This window comes from Stegodyphus dumicola, chromosome 5 (assembly GCF_044657685.1).
Source record: "Stegodyphus dumicola isolate Sdum_Otavi_A_Nest chromosome 5, ASM4465768v1".
In the NCBI taxonomy this organism is placed as follows: Eukaryota; Metazoa; Arthropoda; class Arachnida; order Araneae; family Eresidae; genus Stegodyphus; species Stegodyphus dumicola.
In genome coordinates, this window is record NC_140772.1 from 129,653,069 (window position 1) to 129,668,987 (window position 15,919).

General features: G+C 30.4%; 1 protein-coding gene across 1 annotated transcript in view; it reads right to left on the reverse strand.

The window, feature by feature from the left end:
* Positions 1–15,919, reverse strand: part of DNAlig1 (DNA ligase 1) — a 170,789-nt gene that overhangs the window by 53,424 nt on the left and 101,446 nt on the right. Inside the window, exons 8-11 of the mRNA XM_085817061.1 lie at positions 10,958–11,284; positions 9,832–9,901; positions 9,595–9,735; positions 3,725–3,962 (exon numbers count right to left, since the gene is read on the reverse strand). Of these exons, the coding sequence (XP_085673187.1) occupies positions 3,725–3,962; positions 9,595–9,735; positions 9,832–9,901; positions 10,958–11,284 (776 nt within the window). The remainder of the gene's footprint in view (positions 1–3,724; positions 3,963–9,594; positions 9,736–9,831; positions 9,902–10,957; positions 11,285–15,919) is intronic.

Consider the following 15,919-nt stretch of genomic DNA (forward strand, 5'->3'; position numbering starts at 1 on the left):
TGGTACCTGCAAGACACTGTTGGTTACACTTCAGTTAAAAAATATTAAGAGCTAAATATTTACTTCATATAATTCTATATTTAATTAATAATTAATAATTAAATAACCTTAGTTTAAATTGAAGTTGTTTAATTATTAATATTTAATTTAAATTTAAAAATAATAAAAGAAATTCTGAAAGGTTTCAGATTTTAAATTATGTCCAAACGGGTGTTTTTTAACGTTTAGTGTGTTACCTTTATTTATTAAATATCATGTTCTTTGCACTTAAACCATAAAACTCAGTTCAACAACGTCTCAAAATAATTTTAAAATGAACATATCTTTAGAATTTCTGATACACAGTTCCAAGCCCTGGAGATAAAAAGACCCCCCCCCCCCCGTAGAGTGTTGCCATTGCTCGCTTTTTAAATCATTGAGTTTGCTAATTTGTTAAAGTTTTACAAAACATGAAATCGATAATAAAACAAATTCCAAGTTTCAAATTTGGGCTTTCAGATGCCCATATTCACAATAGGATTACGTTATTCAAAATTGGATTGCTCTAGGTACCGTTCTTTTATTACAATGTGAGAAACATGCATACATATATGAAGATTCTTGATTGTTTAATTTCTTCAAATATAATACAGGGTGATAGTATTTGGTGGCAATGATTTGAAAAGTGATACAGCCTTTTAAAGTTTTCAAAGCTTGCAAAAGAAAACAATAGTCCTTCAGGGAGAAAGACCTTTTGGACTAATAAATTATGAAAACTTTATAAGTAGGACGAAACTTGAAATAAATCATGAGATTTTGGATCTTTCTCTTATTTAATAATTTTTTGACAAATAAAATACATATGTTTGTATGTAAATAAGTGTAAATTTTGTATGCAAGCACAAAATTTATTCATATTGTACGTGTGCACTGGAGAAAAATTACTAGAAATTATCTTCATAACAGATTGCAGATGCTCATTGGTCAATTGGTTCCTTTTTTATGAATTTTCAACTGTGAAAAAAAAAAAAAAAAAAAAAAAAAAAAAAAAAAAAAAAAAACAGCTGTTCACATTTAATGCATTCCTAAAAATTAATTATTTCTAGTGCACAAGTTCATAACTGAACTTACTTATTTTTTTTAAAATATGAATAAAAGTGAATCAAATCTATTTCTTTAAATCTTTGAATAATTTATATCACACTGTAAATTAATCAGCTCAATTTATAAAAATTTTAGCTCATTATTCATGTTAGTTTTTAATGGTAATGAAAATGTGAAGTTCAAATAATTATTTGCAACAAATACATATGTGAAAAGTATCTGCGAGCTGCATAAATTTGCTTAGGAGTTGCATGCAGTGTGCAGATCACTAAACTGAGACCAACTGCTTGTACTATTCTCTTTTTCAATACAATATTCAGTTTTCAAAAGCACTATGACTAATATTGGGACACAAAATATTCTTTCAAAAGAAATAGAAATCAAATAAATAAAATTAAACTTAAAAAAAAAAAAAAAACAACAAAACATTTATACACGTAAATATGCTTTAGATCACGGTCCAAACGATAGGTATGGTAAAACAATGCTATTTATAAATCTATTATATATTTTAAGTTATGCTTTTCAGACATGAAAAACTTAAGTTAAATTTTGTCAATCGGCCAAGTAGAATGGAAGTATAAAACTGTCCCTCTTTTTTAAACTCGGTGTACATCTGGTCCCCTTGTTTTTATTTCCCTTCCAATGGCAGAATGTGAACAGTTACAGTTGTAACAGAGTCCATTAATCTACACTAAGGCCAGATGTGGTGGTCTCTTTCTTATGGAGGCATCTAATAGGTGGGCCACCATTGCCTCCTATGAAGGGATGGACAGTTACAACCATGCCTTCATCTGGGATTCAAACCCAGGCCCTTCGCTATCGCAGTCAGGCTCCCCTAACCACTATACCATCTGCGCGGCACCTTGTTTTTATTTCTTACTTGAATCACATTATACGCCACAAAATGCATGATTGTTTTTTGATATGACACACATTTGCTTAAAAAATTCCATTTTGTGTAAACAAAATAGTGTTCATTAATTTGGACATTTTACGCTGTATGGGTAACTATTTATCATATCCATATGCAGAATATCACTTCACTAAGTCATGACGATCACTATGACTTTATACATTAGCATGATTTTATAACTGGCTTGCTACTCATAACTCTCATAATTTTTAAAAAGGACTACGAAGTTCTGTATTTTGCCAGTATGGGTATTGCAATTTGTATTATGTTTTAGGAAACATTTACTTAGCTAAACACAACATTCATAGCTGTAGATGACTTTGTTCATCAATTATTCAGAGACAAAAAATAATTTATTATTCAATTTGTAAAAAGTATTTGAAAATTATCTTTCAAATATACTTAACATTTTACATAAATAATGTGTTTATCCTACAACTCACTCACATATCCCCCTCCAACACACACACACACACATAATTTCTCTGACATCTAACATTAACTAATTTGAAGCCCGGTGGCGCAGTGGCTAGCGTGTCGCGCAGCTGCACCACAGGTCTGGGGTTCGATTTCTGGGCTTTGCAAGGTTGACTCAGCTTTTCATCCCTTGAGTGGGTCGATAAAATGAGTACCAAGTTCACTTGGGGACTAAACACCGGGGGGTCCTGCGACAAGCTGACCACTTACTTGCCCAGGGCATATGCTGATGTAACCGGGGTCCCAAGGTCAAGAAAGCAGATTTCGGGATCACTGCAGGCCGTGGCCCACCGACTTTAGTTTTTTTATTAAGCGCCACTGAGTTTAGTTTTTTTATTAACTAATTTATTATCATTATCTAATTTAATATGACATTTAACAGTGATGTACTAATGTGAAAGTGTATATGCAGAAGTTTAACTAAATGAATATAACATTTAGTTATATCTCTATATAAGGTGATAATGAAAGCTTATTTGTTAAATAATGCATTATATTTAGTTATTAATTACAAGTGCTTTTTAAATTCCCTCTGTCATATGATAGTTTTATAGATACTTTCAACAAATATCAAAATAATTAGCACACATAATTACAAACATTCATAGATTTTCTATTTTTTTATGTTGTGTTACGATATGTTATCAATTCCTGAATACCCATTTATCAATCATACAGTCTAGTAGGTTTCTTGGTTGCTTTATGATATTACTGCAAAGCCTCAATGGCTATCTGCTTGCAGTCTGGTAGTTTTTCAATTCTGTCAACTGTCAACATTATCACATCCACACAGAAAAATGACAACATTTCTTTATAACTAGCTAAGCAAGTTATCAATGATATTCTTAATATTAATACTACTAGCATAGTTAATAAAAGAAATTTCTTATGTTATAGATTTTTTTTTTTTTAAATTTTTTTTTTACAAAACAGTAAAAAGTCAACAAATTGCAGAACTTTTTTGTTAGACATTTATTATCAACATAACCTGTTCTTCAAAAATATTAAGGAAAAGGGTAGACTTCACAGCTATGTACTAAAAAATTTTAAGTACATTTCAGATTTTAGCAATTTTATCAGATAAAAATATTGCTTTTGATAAAGTATTATGTGCTTCACAAAACGAAAACTTACACATACTTTAATGAAAGACACAGTTAAATATTATTATATGCTTCCTTAAAATGCATTCATTTTTGTAACCAAACTTATTCAAGTCATTTAAAATTGTCATAAATAGAAACATACCTCAGCCACTAGACCCAAATCACCTTTCACAGCAACTTCTGCTTTTATCTTTTCAAGCGTGCGTCCAGTAGCTTGAGCTACAGCTTTCATTAAGAGAGTTTCACCAATTCCTAATTCTATGCCTTCATATTCTGGAGCCAGGCGATTAAGACACAGATACACAGAACATAACAGGTCATCTGGAGTTAAAATTATCACTGAACGGAAAAAATTAGATAGAATGTCTATGATCTTCAATCTGAAATTGCGAAAGGACAAAATATAATTTTCATAATGCTGCTTTCAGTCAACATGTGATTGCTCACTTATAAAAAGAAAATTTAATTTTCATTTTAATCATGAAAATACTGTTAAATAGTTTGAGTTAAATAGTCCAGTAGCTTGAGCTACAGCTTTCATTAAGAGAGTTTCACCAATTCCTAATTCTATGCCTTCATATTCTGGAGCCAGGCGATTAAGACACAGATACACAGAACATAACAGGTCATCTGGAGTTAAAATTATCCCTGAACGGAAAAAATTAGATAGAATGTCTATGATCTTCAATCTGAAATTGCGAAAGGACAAAATATAATTTTCATAATGCTGCTTTCAGTCAACATGTGATTGCTCACTTATAAAAAGAAAATTTTATTTTTCATTTTAATCATGAAAATACTGTTAAATAGTTTAAGTCCTTCACTTCTGAAAAAGAGATCATTTTTATAATCCTATTATAAGAAACATGCAAAACATTTGAGAGAAAAAGTATTAAAATTATTAATTCAGAGATGGTAGCAGCAAGGAAAAAAAAAAGTGTTTTTTTAAAAGCTTAATTGAGTGCAAATGCGTTCATAATACACATTAATAGGCAAAATTTAAGCGCAGCACACACTGGATTTTTCACAAAACTGTATATTTCTAAACTATATTTTGCCCCTGTATACGATACACTTTTTCTTTAAAAATTTTATGTCTAAAAGCTGGGTACATCTTATACAGCAGCGGCAAAAAGAAAGAAGCCAAAAGAAGCGCAAATGGTCAGCAATGAACAAAACTAATGATGAAAGACTATCAATAATGCATACATGGCATGCGTTGTTATACGTGCTTCAACTTGTTACAAATTTCTGTCATTTTTGCACAGAAAAGATTATCTTAAAGAATCAAATTAAAATTAAAATTCATCTAGTTTGCAAAAATGAATAGAAATTGTATTGCTGCACATTTTTCCAAATGCTGGACTGCTGCCAAATGTTTGTTTGTAAGTTTTGTCCAACTGAGAAAACAATGTGAGACCTATGGGAAGAAGAAATCCTATAGATAAAAACTTTTTTATTTAAATTTTTTTCTATTTCATACGAAAAAAAATCCTGTCTGTCAGCTGCTTTCAGACTGTGCATTCAGAGTGCATGCAATCTGAGTTTGACACCACTGGTATAAAGTGTTTTAAGAATGACAGAAATTGTATCAAAGATGAACTATACTTAGGCACATTAATTTCAACCAATCAGTAACACATTAATTAGATAAAGATTTGGTGCTCAGTAATAGCTGTTTAACATTTCGGGGTATTACTGAACAAGTTCGTGTCAAAGAAGTCGACTTTGACAGAAGTGAGAGTCATTCTTGGATCTTGTCAAGTAATACTGATGATAATTTGAGCCTACAGTGAATTGCTACTTGAGGAGTTATAAAGTCATTGAATTTTTTCCAAAAGCAATAATGTATTCAAGTCGACCAAGAGACAGTTTTGCAAGGCAAATTCTTATTAAAACCCATAATTACTGGCAGTGAAACACAGATTCTTGCTTTTGATAGAGAAACAACAATCAAGTGAATGGTGCTCAAAAGGTGAAGCAATGTAAGAACAGTTGTCAAAGTCATTAAAAAAAATCAAGATAATATATCGACAGCTTTTTTTTGACTGTCATGGTACACATCATGAACTTCTACTAACACTTCAGACTATAACAAAGAATACTATCTGAGTAAAAAGAATACTATTTTGTGACATTTGAATAATGTAATTGATAAGAAATGGCCAAATATCTGGTGAGATAATTCATTTTGTACCACAGTAACACATTTGCTCATGAAACTCTTGCTATTAATGAATGTGTGGGTAAGAAATTCAACAAATATGGTCACACAAGCTCTATATTTATCAAATGTGGCTGTGGGACTTTTTCCTTATTTCCAAGCTCAAAATTGCTGCTTGAAGATTGCCATGTTGAGTCTGCTGAAGCAATAAGAAAGTTCATTCAATCCTAAACGGGTTTCATTTAAAATGATTTTAAACCATGTTTTGAGGATTGGAAGGGGAGGGGAGAAAAATTGGCATAAGTGTGCTATGGTTTGAGGCTGTACAAACTCATTTTTAAAGGTATGTATTAATTTATGAATAATAAATTATATTCAGTTTTCATTCAGAACTATTCCTCATTTTTATTGACCACAGAAGCATTTTTACATCTAATTCAATGTACATGTCAATAAAATTTTAAGAATTTTAAAAATTAACTATAAAATCAAAAAGCTTTTATTTTGCCATTTTAGTGTATATATATTAAAAAGTTGTTATGAAAATAGAGTTGAGATAAAAATGCAGAAGCAATGATTAGGTTTTAAAAAGCATTATAATTTTTCTTTTATTTTATACGGGCTTAAAAAATAGGAAGTTTCAACAGTACATTTAATCATTTACCAACAGCTGAAGCATTAAGCATTTCAGAAATGATCTGCTTGCTCAGTGGCATAAATAGAACTCCTGGGCCTAATGCAAAAATATTTCTTGGGCTCCGTAATAAATTTACATACTCCCCCTTAAAAAAAAAAATCGATGTTTCCAGGAGCCAACATTTTGAGGACGATTTTTATTAGATCTTAATTAATAATTAAAATATCTGATATGGATATCACATGACTTCCTAGTACAGCCTATTAAATTATACACATTTTTTGCTGTGCTTCATCTAAACTTATTTTCTTGAATGATTCTAATTTAATTAACCGATGTCTAAAGGCAAGAAGAAAATGACATCAAAAATTGCAAATTTTGAACTAAATATCTCGGCCAGTTTTTGTAGCACAAATGTCAAACTTATGTAATTTATTTTTCTGGTGAGTATAAAACTTTACCAAATATAAGAATCGAGAGACCGAAGGAAAATTTGAATTTGGTTATATGTCGACAATTTTTTTTTAAAATTTGACATTGCCAAAATATTTTTCGTCATTTAAAACACTTACATGGCACACTATACACTATGGCTACGACCAAGTACTAAAAATCGGGTAAGGACTTTTAAGCTGGGTAAGAAGGTGGATATACATATATATATATATATATAGAGAGAGAGAGAGACAGAGATATTGACAATTGCACTAAAAACGTGAAGTGCACAGCACAACTAGATATTATAGCAGTCCCATATACAAAATGTCAACATTCTATAGATAATCGTCTTTGAGTTATGTGAGATATACAATCAAAAGTCGTTAATCTGGACTCGTCGGGACGTCGGCGATTCCGGATTATAGATCATCAGTTTAAATCTGGTAAGATGGCATGCAGAAATTATAAAATTAAAAATATGAAACCGTAATTTATGAAATAAAGAGCAATTATGATCTAAAGGGTACCAAAATTTACAAAAAAAAAAAAAAAAAAAAAAAAAAAAAAAACTTAATATTTATTTCAATGTAAGTTGTTTAAGTTGCTTTGTTTTATGTGATAATACTTTCTCTTTAATTCTATAAACAGACATAATTTCTTGTTCAGTTACAAAGTTCCGCTATTCAAGTCCTATAATTGCTGTGTCGAGAATACTGACTAATTTGTCAGTCGAAATTTTTTCGTTTTCAATAACCTCTGTGTCACTTTCTTCACTATTGGAAGCGAATTATAATGACGAGGAATTTGATTTAAATCATATCAAAGACAGAGTACATCGAGATGAAATACTACATTTAGTAAGGAATCAGAAGCCAAATAAAATAAAAACATCTGCCCTGAAGATAAGGATAGTGCTGACAGATCAACTTCCAATTCATTGCGCGCCGCGGCGTTCTCCTCCCCAACCCGCCACAGAGCAGCTTGAAATTGATAAACAGATTTAGGAATGGTTAGAGAAAAAAAAGGATATGCCTTTATTCCATTTTTTACAGCAATTCCACTTTTTGTTTGATGGACATGGAAACATACTTTCGCTTTGCAGGTCCTTTGGGAGCTCCAGCATCGGAAATTCTATTTGACATAATAGAAAGTTCAAGCTTACTTTTATAAAATTGCTCTAACAATCTGCAGAAAACAATAAGCCGGATCCAATTCAAAGATTAAGGAACAACGCAATCTGCAACATTAACTGAAATAGATAATTTTAGCTTATACCGTCCGTTATACATCAATCGCGCATGTGCACATGCATATGTGCAACCGTAAAGGTCTTACGCGCATGCGTCAAGGCTTTTGTAGCTTTGAGGTCCGGATTATAGATCATTCCGGATTATGGGTGTCCGAATTAACGACTTTTGACTGTATATCTCTATCTATCTATCTATCTATCTCTATATATGTAATGATAGCACAATTTTCGAAGCACTGATGTGAGAACAGTGAGACGTAGAAACGTAGCAATGTTCTTTAGAGTAGATACTTGATCCATATTAAAGAGGAACATGTCGAGCCGGATTATTTTCCTTTTTTATTTCACTTCATAGCCTTTAGTGATTAAGTCACATTCATGGCCACAATTCACTTGGCACTCCAATGGTGCATCTTTCCAGAGCATTTACATTTTTGATACTAAGGCGATAGAAGCGAGCATAGATGATTGCAGCAGCTTCTTGTGAGGATGAAAGCACAAGCGAAAAGTGTTGCAGGTATTCAGAGGGAGGGAGTCAAAAGTTTCAGTTCGAGACAGAAAAAGTTCTGGTTTACAATTGTTTGACTGAGCAAGAGGTCTCTGCATTATGTGTTATGTAGCATCGCAAGATTAATTTGAATGATGCAATTTAGACTCATAGCGCTATTTTTAAGATAGAGAGATGAAGTCTCTAAATTAAGTAAAAAATAAAAGAGGTTATAGCCAATTAAAATTAGAAGTTTGCTTTCATATTTTTTATCTTACATATATATCCATCTCTCTCTCTCTCTATATATATATAGAGAGAGAGTTAGATAGATATACATACGTATATATGTATATGTGAACCTACAGATGGCACGAAAAAAGTCCCTTTTGAATCCATTTTAAACCCATTTTATAACCCTTTTTGGAAAGAAGAGCCCTTTATTCTGTCCGTGCCAACAGATGTCACGAAACAAAAACCTGTCCAAATGGATTTGGGAACGATCAAAATGGATACTTTCGTTGAAATATAATATCCGACATTTTGATGTATGTAACACTGAATTCAACTTTTATTACAGCCCCTTGCCCTTGGCCATAGTATTTATAAAAGAATCGGTCTTCTTTTAAGATTACCCATGTGAATGTAGTTCAGTAGGGCATTCAAGGCCCCCCCTAAGCCTTCGGGCCCCTATGCAGCAGTATTCTTTGCATACCCTTATTTACGCCACTGTGCTTGCTATAGACATACTATCAAATACTTCCTTGGTACAAGAATAATTTCCCAATTTTAAAGCACTCCCTTTTTTCCCTTGCTGATGCCATGAACTTAACTAATAATTCATGCTCTATGAAGAAATACTTTTCTTTTCTGCATGTGAAGAATGACTGTATTGTTAGTTATATGGGGAAATAAAATATCTTTTTGACCTCTTAGAGACATAAACTAGATGTGGAAAAGGAGAGATAAAATTTTAAATTAACGTAATGAAATTAAAGTAGGACAAATAGATATATTTTGAGAAAACACTTTCAAACCTTGCTGATGTATTTTCAATTAATTCTAATGTTTTTGCAAGAGCAAGATAAGGAACTTTTTCTTTCCATTTCCAGCAGGCATCATCAATGGGGTGATAGTTATTCTTTGATGGATCAAAAAGTAATCCACCTGAAGATGAACTAAAAACCACAAGAATAATAAGTGAAAATGCAATATAAAACATTCTTAATAACAAGCATGTAAAATAAGGTTTGGCAAAACAAAATAATACAGACCTACAATTCTGAGTTTTTTTCTTAGAACTTTCAACTTCTGGACTGGCATGAATAGATTTATTTTTGGGTTCTAAATAAAAGAATAAATTTTACTTACTTTTATTCTGTAATAAAAAATTCAATTTACAGAACAACTTCAGTTGTTCTTTCCTTTAACAATTTTAAAACAAATGTATTGCAATATATACACACATATAAACCCAGCATCACAAATACTAGATTGTCATAGCAAATTTTTCAGGACGGATATCATTTAATATTACTGATACAAATTTTCTTCACAAATGTCTTTTCTTCGCACCATTTTTTTTTTTTTTTTTAGTTCATGATTTATTTACACAAGATATTAGCTTTTATCATTACTTCCATTCTTAACTAGACTATTTAGTGTTATAAATAATATATTATATCAACTAATACTTAGCATTTGATTGCTACAGTAGCTCTAAGCGAGACTCCATTGTACCACCTCTTCTTTTCTTTTTTTTCAAGTAATTAATCATTAACTAATTGAGGTAATACATTTAAACATTGGATACTGTGGTAAAAATGCTATGTTAGGGTAAAAAAATTACATTTAACACACAAAAGGATTCTTTCTGTCTAATTTTGATGTCTAGAGTTACTGGTGAAGGTGCATTCCACTTCACATTAACTCAATTTTTTATCCATATTGGATAATATAAATTTTGAAAACATGCACTAAATAAACCATCAATCTATTTTGAACCACTAAAAAAATTTTTAAAGTTTTTACACTGAAATGTTCCAAAAGTAATCAGTTTTATAATATACGTCTTACTTCACTTGAATCTATATTTTTGCTACAGAATTTCTTTTCAAGAGTGATAGAGTGATATTGGTGAATTTAACTGCATAAAAATTAAACATAAATTCATTGCTATAAGAAAAAAAATTTGAATTCTTACTATTTTATCTCACATAGAGTTATATAGCATGATCAGAAAACCAAGTGAAATTATATGGTACTTATCTATTTTATTTCTTTAAATATTTGAGATAGAATATAATGCTTGCCTAAATTTTACACTTAAAGGAGGAAAAGAAGGGGGAGAAAAATATTTTTTACTGAAATACTATATTAACTAAATCTTATTTTACTTACCAAAGAAACCTTGAATTGAATTGGATTTCTTTGAAGACTTTGCAGTTTTTTCTTCTTGTTCCTTTACTGAAACGTGAATTCTACTACTTTTAATAGAAGAATCTCCATTCTGCAGTTCTTCTTTATCATTTTCTTTTTCAGAACTGACATCTGTCTTTTTCTCAGTCAAAGAATCTCTTTCTATTTGTTGATTGCTATTACTAGATGTAGCAGTTTCAGAACAGGAAAGGCCCTCATCATTGTCCCGATTTGAAGTTCCTTTTTTTGCATCAAACTTTCCAGCATTTTCTGATTTATGGCCTTTTATAGATTTCATTTGTTTGCGAGCTAAAGAATTAAATTTGCATCAGATCTCTAAAATTTAGATAAGCATATAGTATATTTCATTTGTTAAATGAAGCATTATTAAACATTGTTATATTTCAATAGTTAATAGGAGCATAACTATAAGCATCATAAAAAGTTAAATTATAGAAGCTATAACTGCATACGTAAAAACATAATCACAGTTTCCTTGGAATGTCAGAAAAGCATTAATAGCTTTCTATGGTTTAAAGATTCTTGTAACTAATTAAAAAAGTAAAAAATATTTTTAGGAAACTGAAGATTTTTTTTTTTTCATATGGCTCCATGTTATCTTTCCTATATGTTTTGAACTTGTTTACTGGTTTCCACATTTTAAAGTTTGTAAGGACATTTAAATGTTTTAGATAAAGTCAAACTTAATTCTTAAAAATCACTTTTTTAAAATCCACTAAAGATAAATGGCTAAAATATTTTAATAACTGGATGAAAATTCAGTTAAACCAAATGATTCTATACAGATGTATATAATATATGAAATCAGAAACATGTCACAACAATCCTGCAAATGTTCATAATTATCAATTCCATCTATTACAAGTGTGCATTATATACATCAAAATATGATTAAAAATAAACTTAAGGTCATTTAAATCATTCTTAAAAATTCAGTTTATTGCTTTTAAATCCTTCAGTTAGACAATTACAAAGCTATTAAATGGGAAAGATAAAGATTTTACACTCTGAGTGTTGCCAAATTGCAACATTCATAGAATTAACTTTTTGCAAGGCTTTGCAGAAGATAAATTACAGAACTCATGTTTCACATAATGGTAACAAATACATGTTTCACATAATGGTAACAAATACCAGGCCTTAAGCAACAAATGAATTTGTAACGTAACATAATGCTTTAAATCATCATCTCACGATTTGTGGTCCTCCTAGATTAATTAATTATTAGTATAAAATAAAATTAATTTTAAGTAACTGTGTTTAAAAAATATAACTGTATTAGTAATAACATAAGATAAAAAATGCTGTTAAAGGAGAAAAGAATTACGTGGTCCAAAGAATATTTTAATTTATAAAAGTGATCCCTATTTGAAAACAATTTGAGAAATGCTGGTCTACTATATAAGAGATTCAGAGATGTTTTCTGAAGTCAATATGAAAATATATACAAATAATCTTAAGTGTTATGTACTGTTGCATTCTTAATTCTGAGAAAAGAAAAATAAGGTTTCTTTTCAGTTAGTCCATTTAGCTTTTTGCCATTTAGCGTTTTTAGCCATATAATAATTTGTCAGAATTATTAAAGTAAATTACAAATGAAACAATTTTTATCTAAAAGATTATGCATGAAGCAATGATTTTCTTAATAAAAAGACAAATTAAATCACTCATGCTTATCAGAATGCCATATATATACAGTTTCACAATTTTTTTTTAAAGCAAAAATATCCAAACATTATTTTTGCACAACATGCCACAGAAAAATTAACATGTTGCGCAATATACTGCTGAAAAATTTATTTGGCAATTTTAGGATTTTATTTTTTCATGCCTTTGTGAATTGGGTTCAAAATTTCTTACTTTTTGTCTAGTATATATATATATATACAATGCAAAATAAATTAAAATAAATATGTTTAAAATCCATACCATATTCAATTCAGAGTAAACCACATGTTGCAACACCCTTGTATTGTGCTGTGGTGCCGATTTATTCTCGCCAAGTATTTAAATGTAACCCTATATATTTCTTCTTGTATGTCTAGCAGATCAGATTAGATAAGGGTTTGAAGTGAGTCTTCGGCGCTATATCCGGTTAGTTTTGATTTGAACCCGAGATTAAATCCTCAGTAATAATAATGATAATTTTTTTAATTTGTTAATAAAACTTAGTTTAATTTGAAAGTCTATTTATTTTGATCTGAACAAGATTGATGAAAGCTTACCTTACGCATCTTCATTTTTGTTGGTGTCCACGACAGGATTGGATTGTTTCGATTCAAGATCAGCTGTTTTATCATTTCTATGATAATTTATTGATTGATTAAATTAAACTTTTAACTTAAAATGACAATAAAAATCAATACTCTAATTAAAAGGCATACTAGGATGAGAACTCAGACAATGAAATTATGTAATAAAATACATACCACTCTTGAAAACAAATCAATAGCATTAGAAGGAAAGTTTAATCTTTTGAATATATGCAAAGATCGATTGAATGAGAAATATGAAATTTTAAAGAAATTAAATTCAGATATTCAAGATCTTTATACCGGTGCCGATTTCATTAAAGAAATCGAAAAGTGCTGAAAATTATAGTGAGAAAATAATTGAATCACGGTACAAAATCCCGAAATTTGTAAATGAAAGTAACATGATTAACCAAATTACTGCTTCTCAAAATACTCAATTAAAAATGATTCTAGTGCTTTAAACACTAATGGCGATCGTTCAGTGAATTTACCAAAACTTACAATACCAAAATTTTATGGCGATTCTAGTTCTTGGCTAGACTTCTGGGTCAATTTACTAATGATATTGATAATAATTCAAATTTGACTCCCACTGATAAATTTTCATACTTGAAATCACTACTTGTCTACTTGTCGGTAGTGCACATAATGTTGTTGCAGGTTTTTCACTTACTGAAGAGAATTATAATTCAGCTGTTGATTTATTAAAAAATCGTTTTGGTCACCAAGACTTAGTAATTAATGCTCATATGAATAAACTTTTGAATTTGAAGCAAGTAAAAAAATGCTGCTAATGTTAAGGAATTGCAAGAGCTCTATGATAGTTCCGAAATTCAAATTAGAAATTTAAATTCTCTTGATGTTACAGCCGGCAGCTACGGATATTTACTCTGTCCAATTTTATTGAAGTTGTTAAATAATAGATACGAAACAAGTTTAATGTGGAAGGATGAAAAAATTAAAGTGGGGAACAATTATAGAATAGCTAGAAGGCATTTTGATGAATTAAATCGTAAATTTGACAAAGATCATGAATTATGCAAAAATTATAAAGCTATTGTTTTGGAACAAGAAAACAGTGGAGTTGTTGAAAAGTGTCCTGATAAAATAATTGAAAATAGTTATTTTATGCCTCATAGACCAGTTTTAAGAGAAGACAAATCTACTACAAATGCTAGGATGGTATTTGATGCGTCTTCCAAAGAAAAGCATTTAAACTCCTTGAACGACTGTTTATATCCAGGACCTAATCTTAATCCAAACATACTTGATGTTATAATATATTTCAGAATATTCAATGTTGCATTTTGCACCGACATTGAGAAGGCATTTTTGCAAATTGCGATTACTGAAGATGATCAGAATTATTTAAAATTTTTATGGTTTAGTGTTGAAAAGGACAATGTCGAATATTTTAGGTTTACGCGTGCACCCTTTGGTGTAACTTCCAGTTCTTTCATATTGGTAGATACAATTAAACATCATATTTGAAAATATAATGAACAAAGTGGTTAAGATTTTAGATTCTTCTTTGTAGATGATTTAATAATGGGTTTGAATTCTAATGATGAAGCTTTCTATTTGTCGTCAACTGCTTCAGCTATTTTTAAAGAGGCAGGAATGAATTTGAGGAAATTTAATACTAATTCTGTTGATCTTAGAAAAATGTGGGAGAAAAATAAATTATGTGACTCAGGAGAGAATTCAAACAATAGGATAAAAGTATTGGGATTACTTTGGGATACCGATTCGGATACTTTACATTTTGAAATGCAATCCCTTCTTGATAGCTGGAAATTTAATTCAACTAAACCAGTTGCTCTCAAGGTTATGTAGAAAATACTTGACCTGATAGGATTTTTTGCCCCTTTTTTTGTTCAACAACAATTATTACAAGAAGCATGGCAACGAGGTTTGGAATGGGATACTGTTTTGCCCAATGATTTGAAAGAAAACTTTGAAGGCTGGATCTTGGAATTTGTGCATTTTAATAAATTTGAAATACCTTGAAAATATTTCCCTCAAGGTTATGAATTTTCCGATAGAATACAAATTCCATATTTTTTCAGATGCCAGCCCTAAGGCTTATGGAGCAGTTACCTATTTTCATTACATCACCAATGATAATGGAATTAAAACCTGTCTAATTTGAGCCAAATGTAGAGTCTCACCCATTAAACGTCTAACAATTCCTCGCCCTGATGGGGGCATTAATCATGGCAAGAAAGAGCAAATATCTAAAAAGTGTTTTTCCCAGAATTTGGACATTTACATATGGTCGGATTCAACCCCACTACATTGGGTTAAGGGATCACCTTTGAATTGGAAACCCTTTGTAGCGAATAGAGTTATGAAAATTCAATCTTTAACTGATGCCAAAATTTGGAACCATATCCCGGGTAAAGATAATCCAAGTGACTTTTTAACCAGAGGTGAAAAACTGAATAATCTCATCGAAAACAAGTTATGGTTTTATGGTCCTGAATAGTTATCAATGCCAAATCACATGTGGCCCAAACCCGAAAATATCGCTGTTAATAATGACACTAAAGATGTTCTAGACGAAAAGAAATCTAATTCAAATTTTACACAATTGTCTTGTGCTGTTGATGCATTTCCAGATTCGCTACTAAAATTAGAGAATTTTAGTTCTTTAAACAAGGTGGCA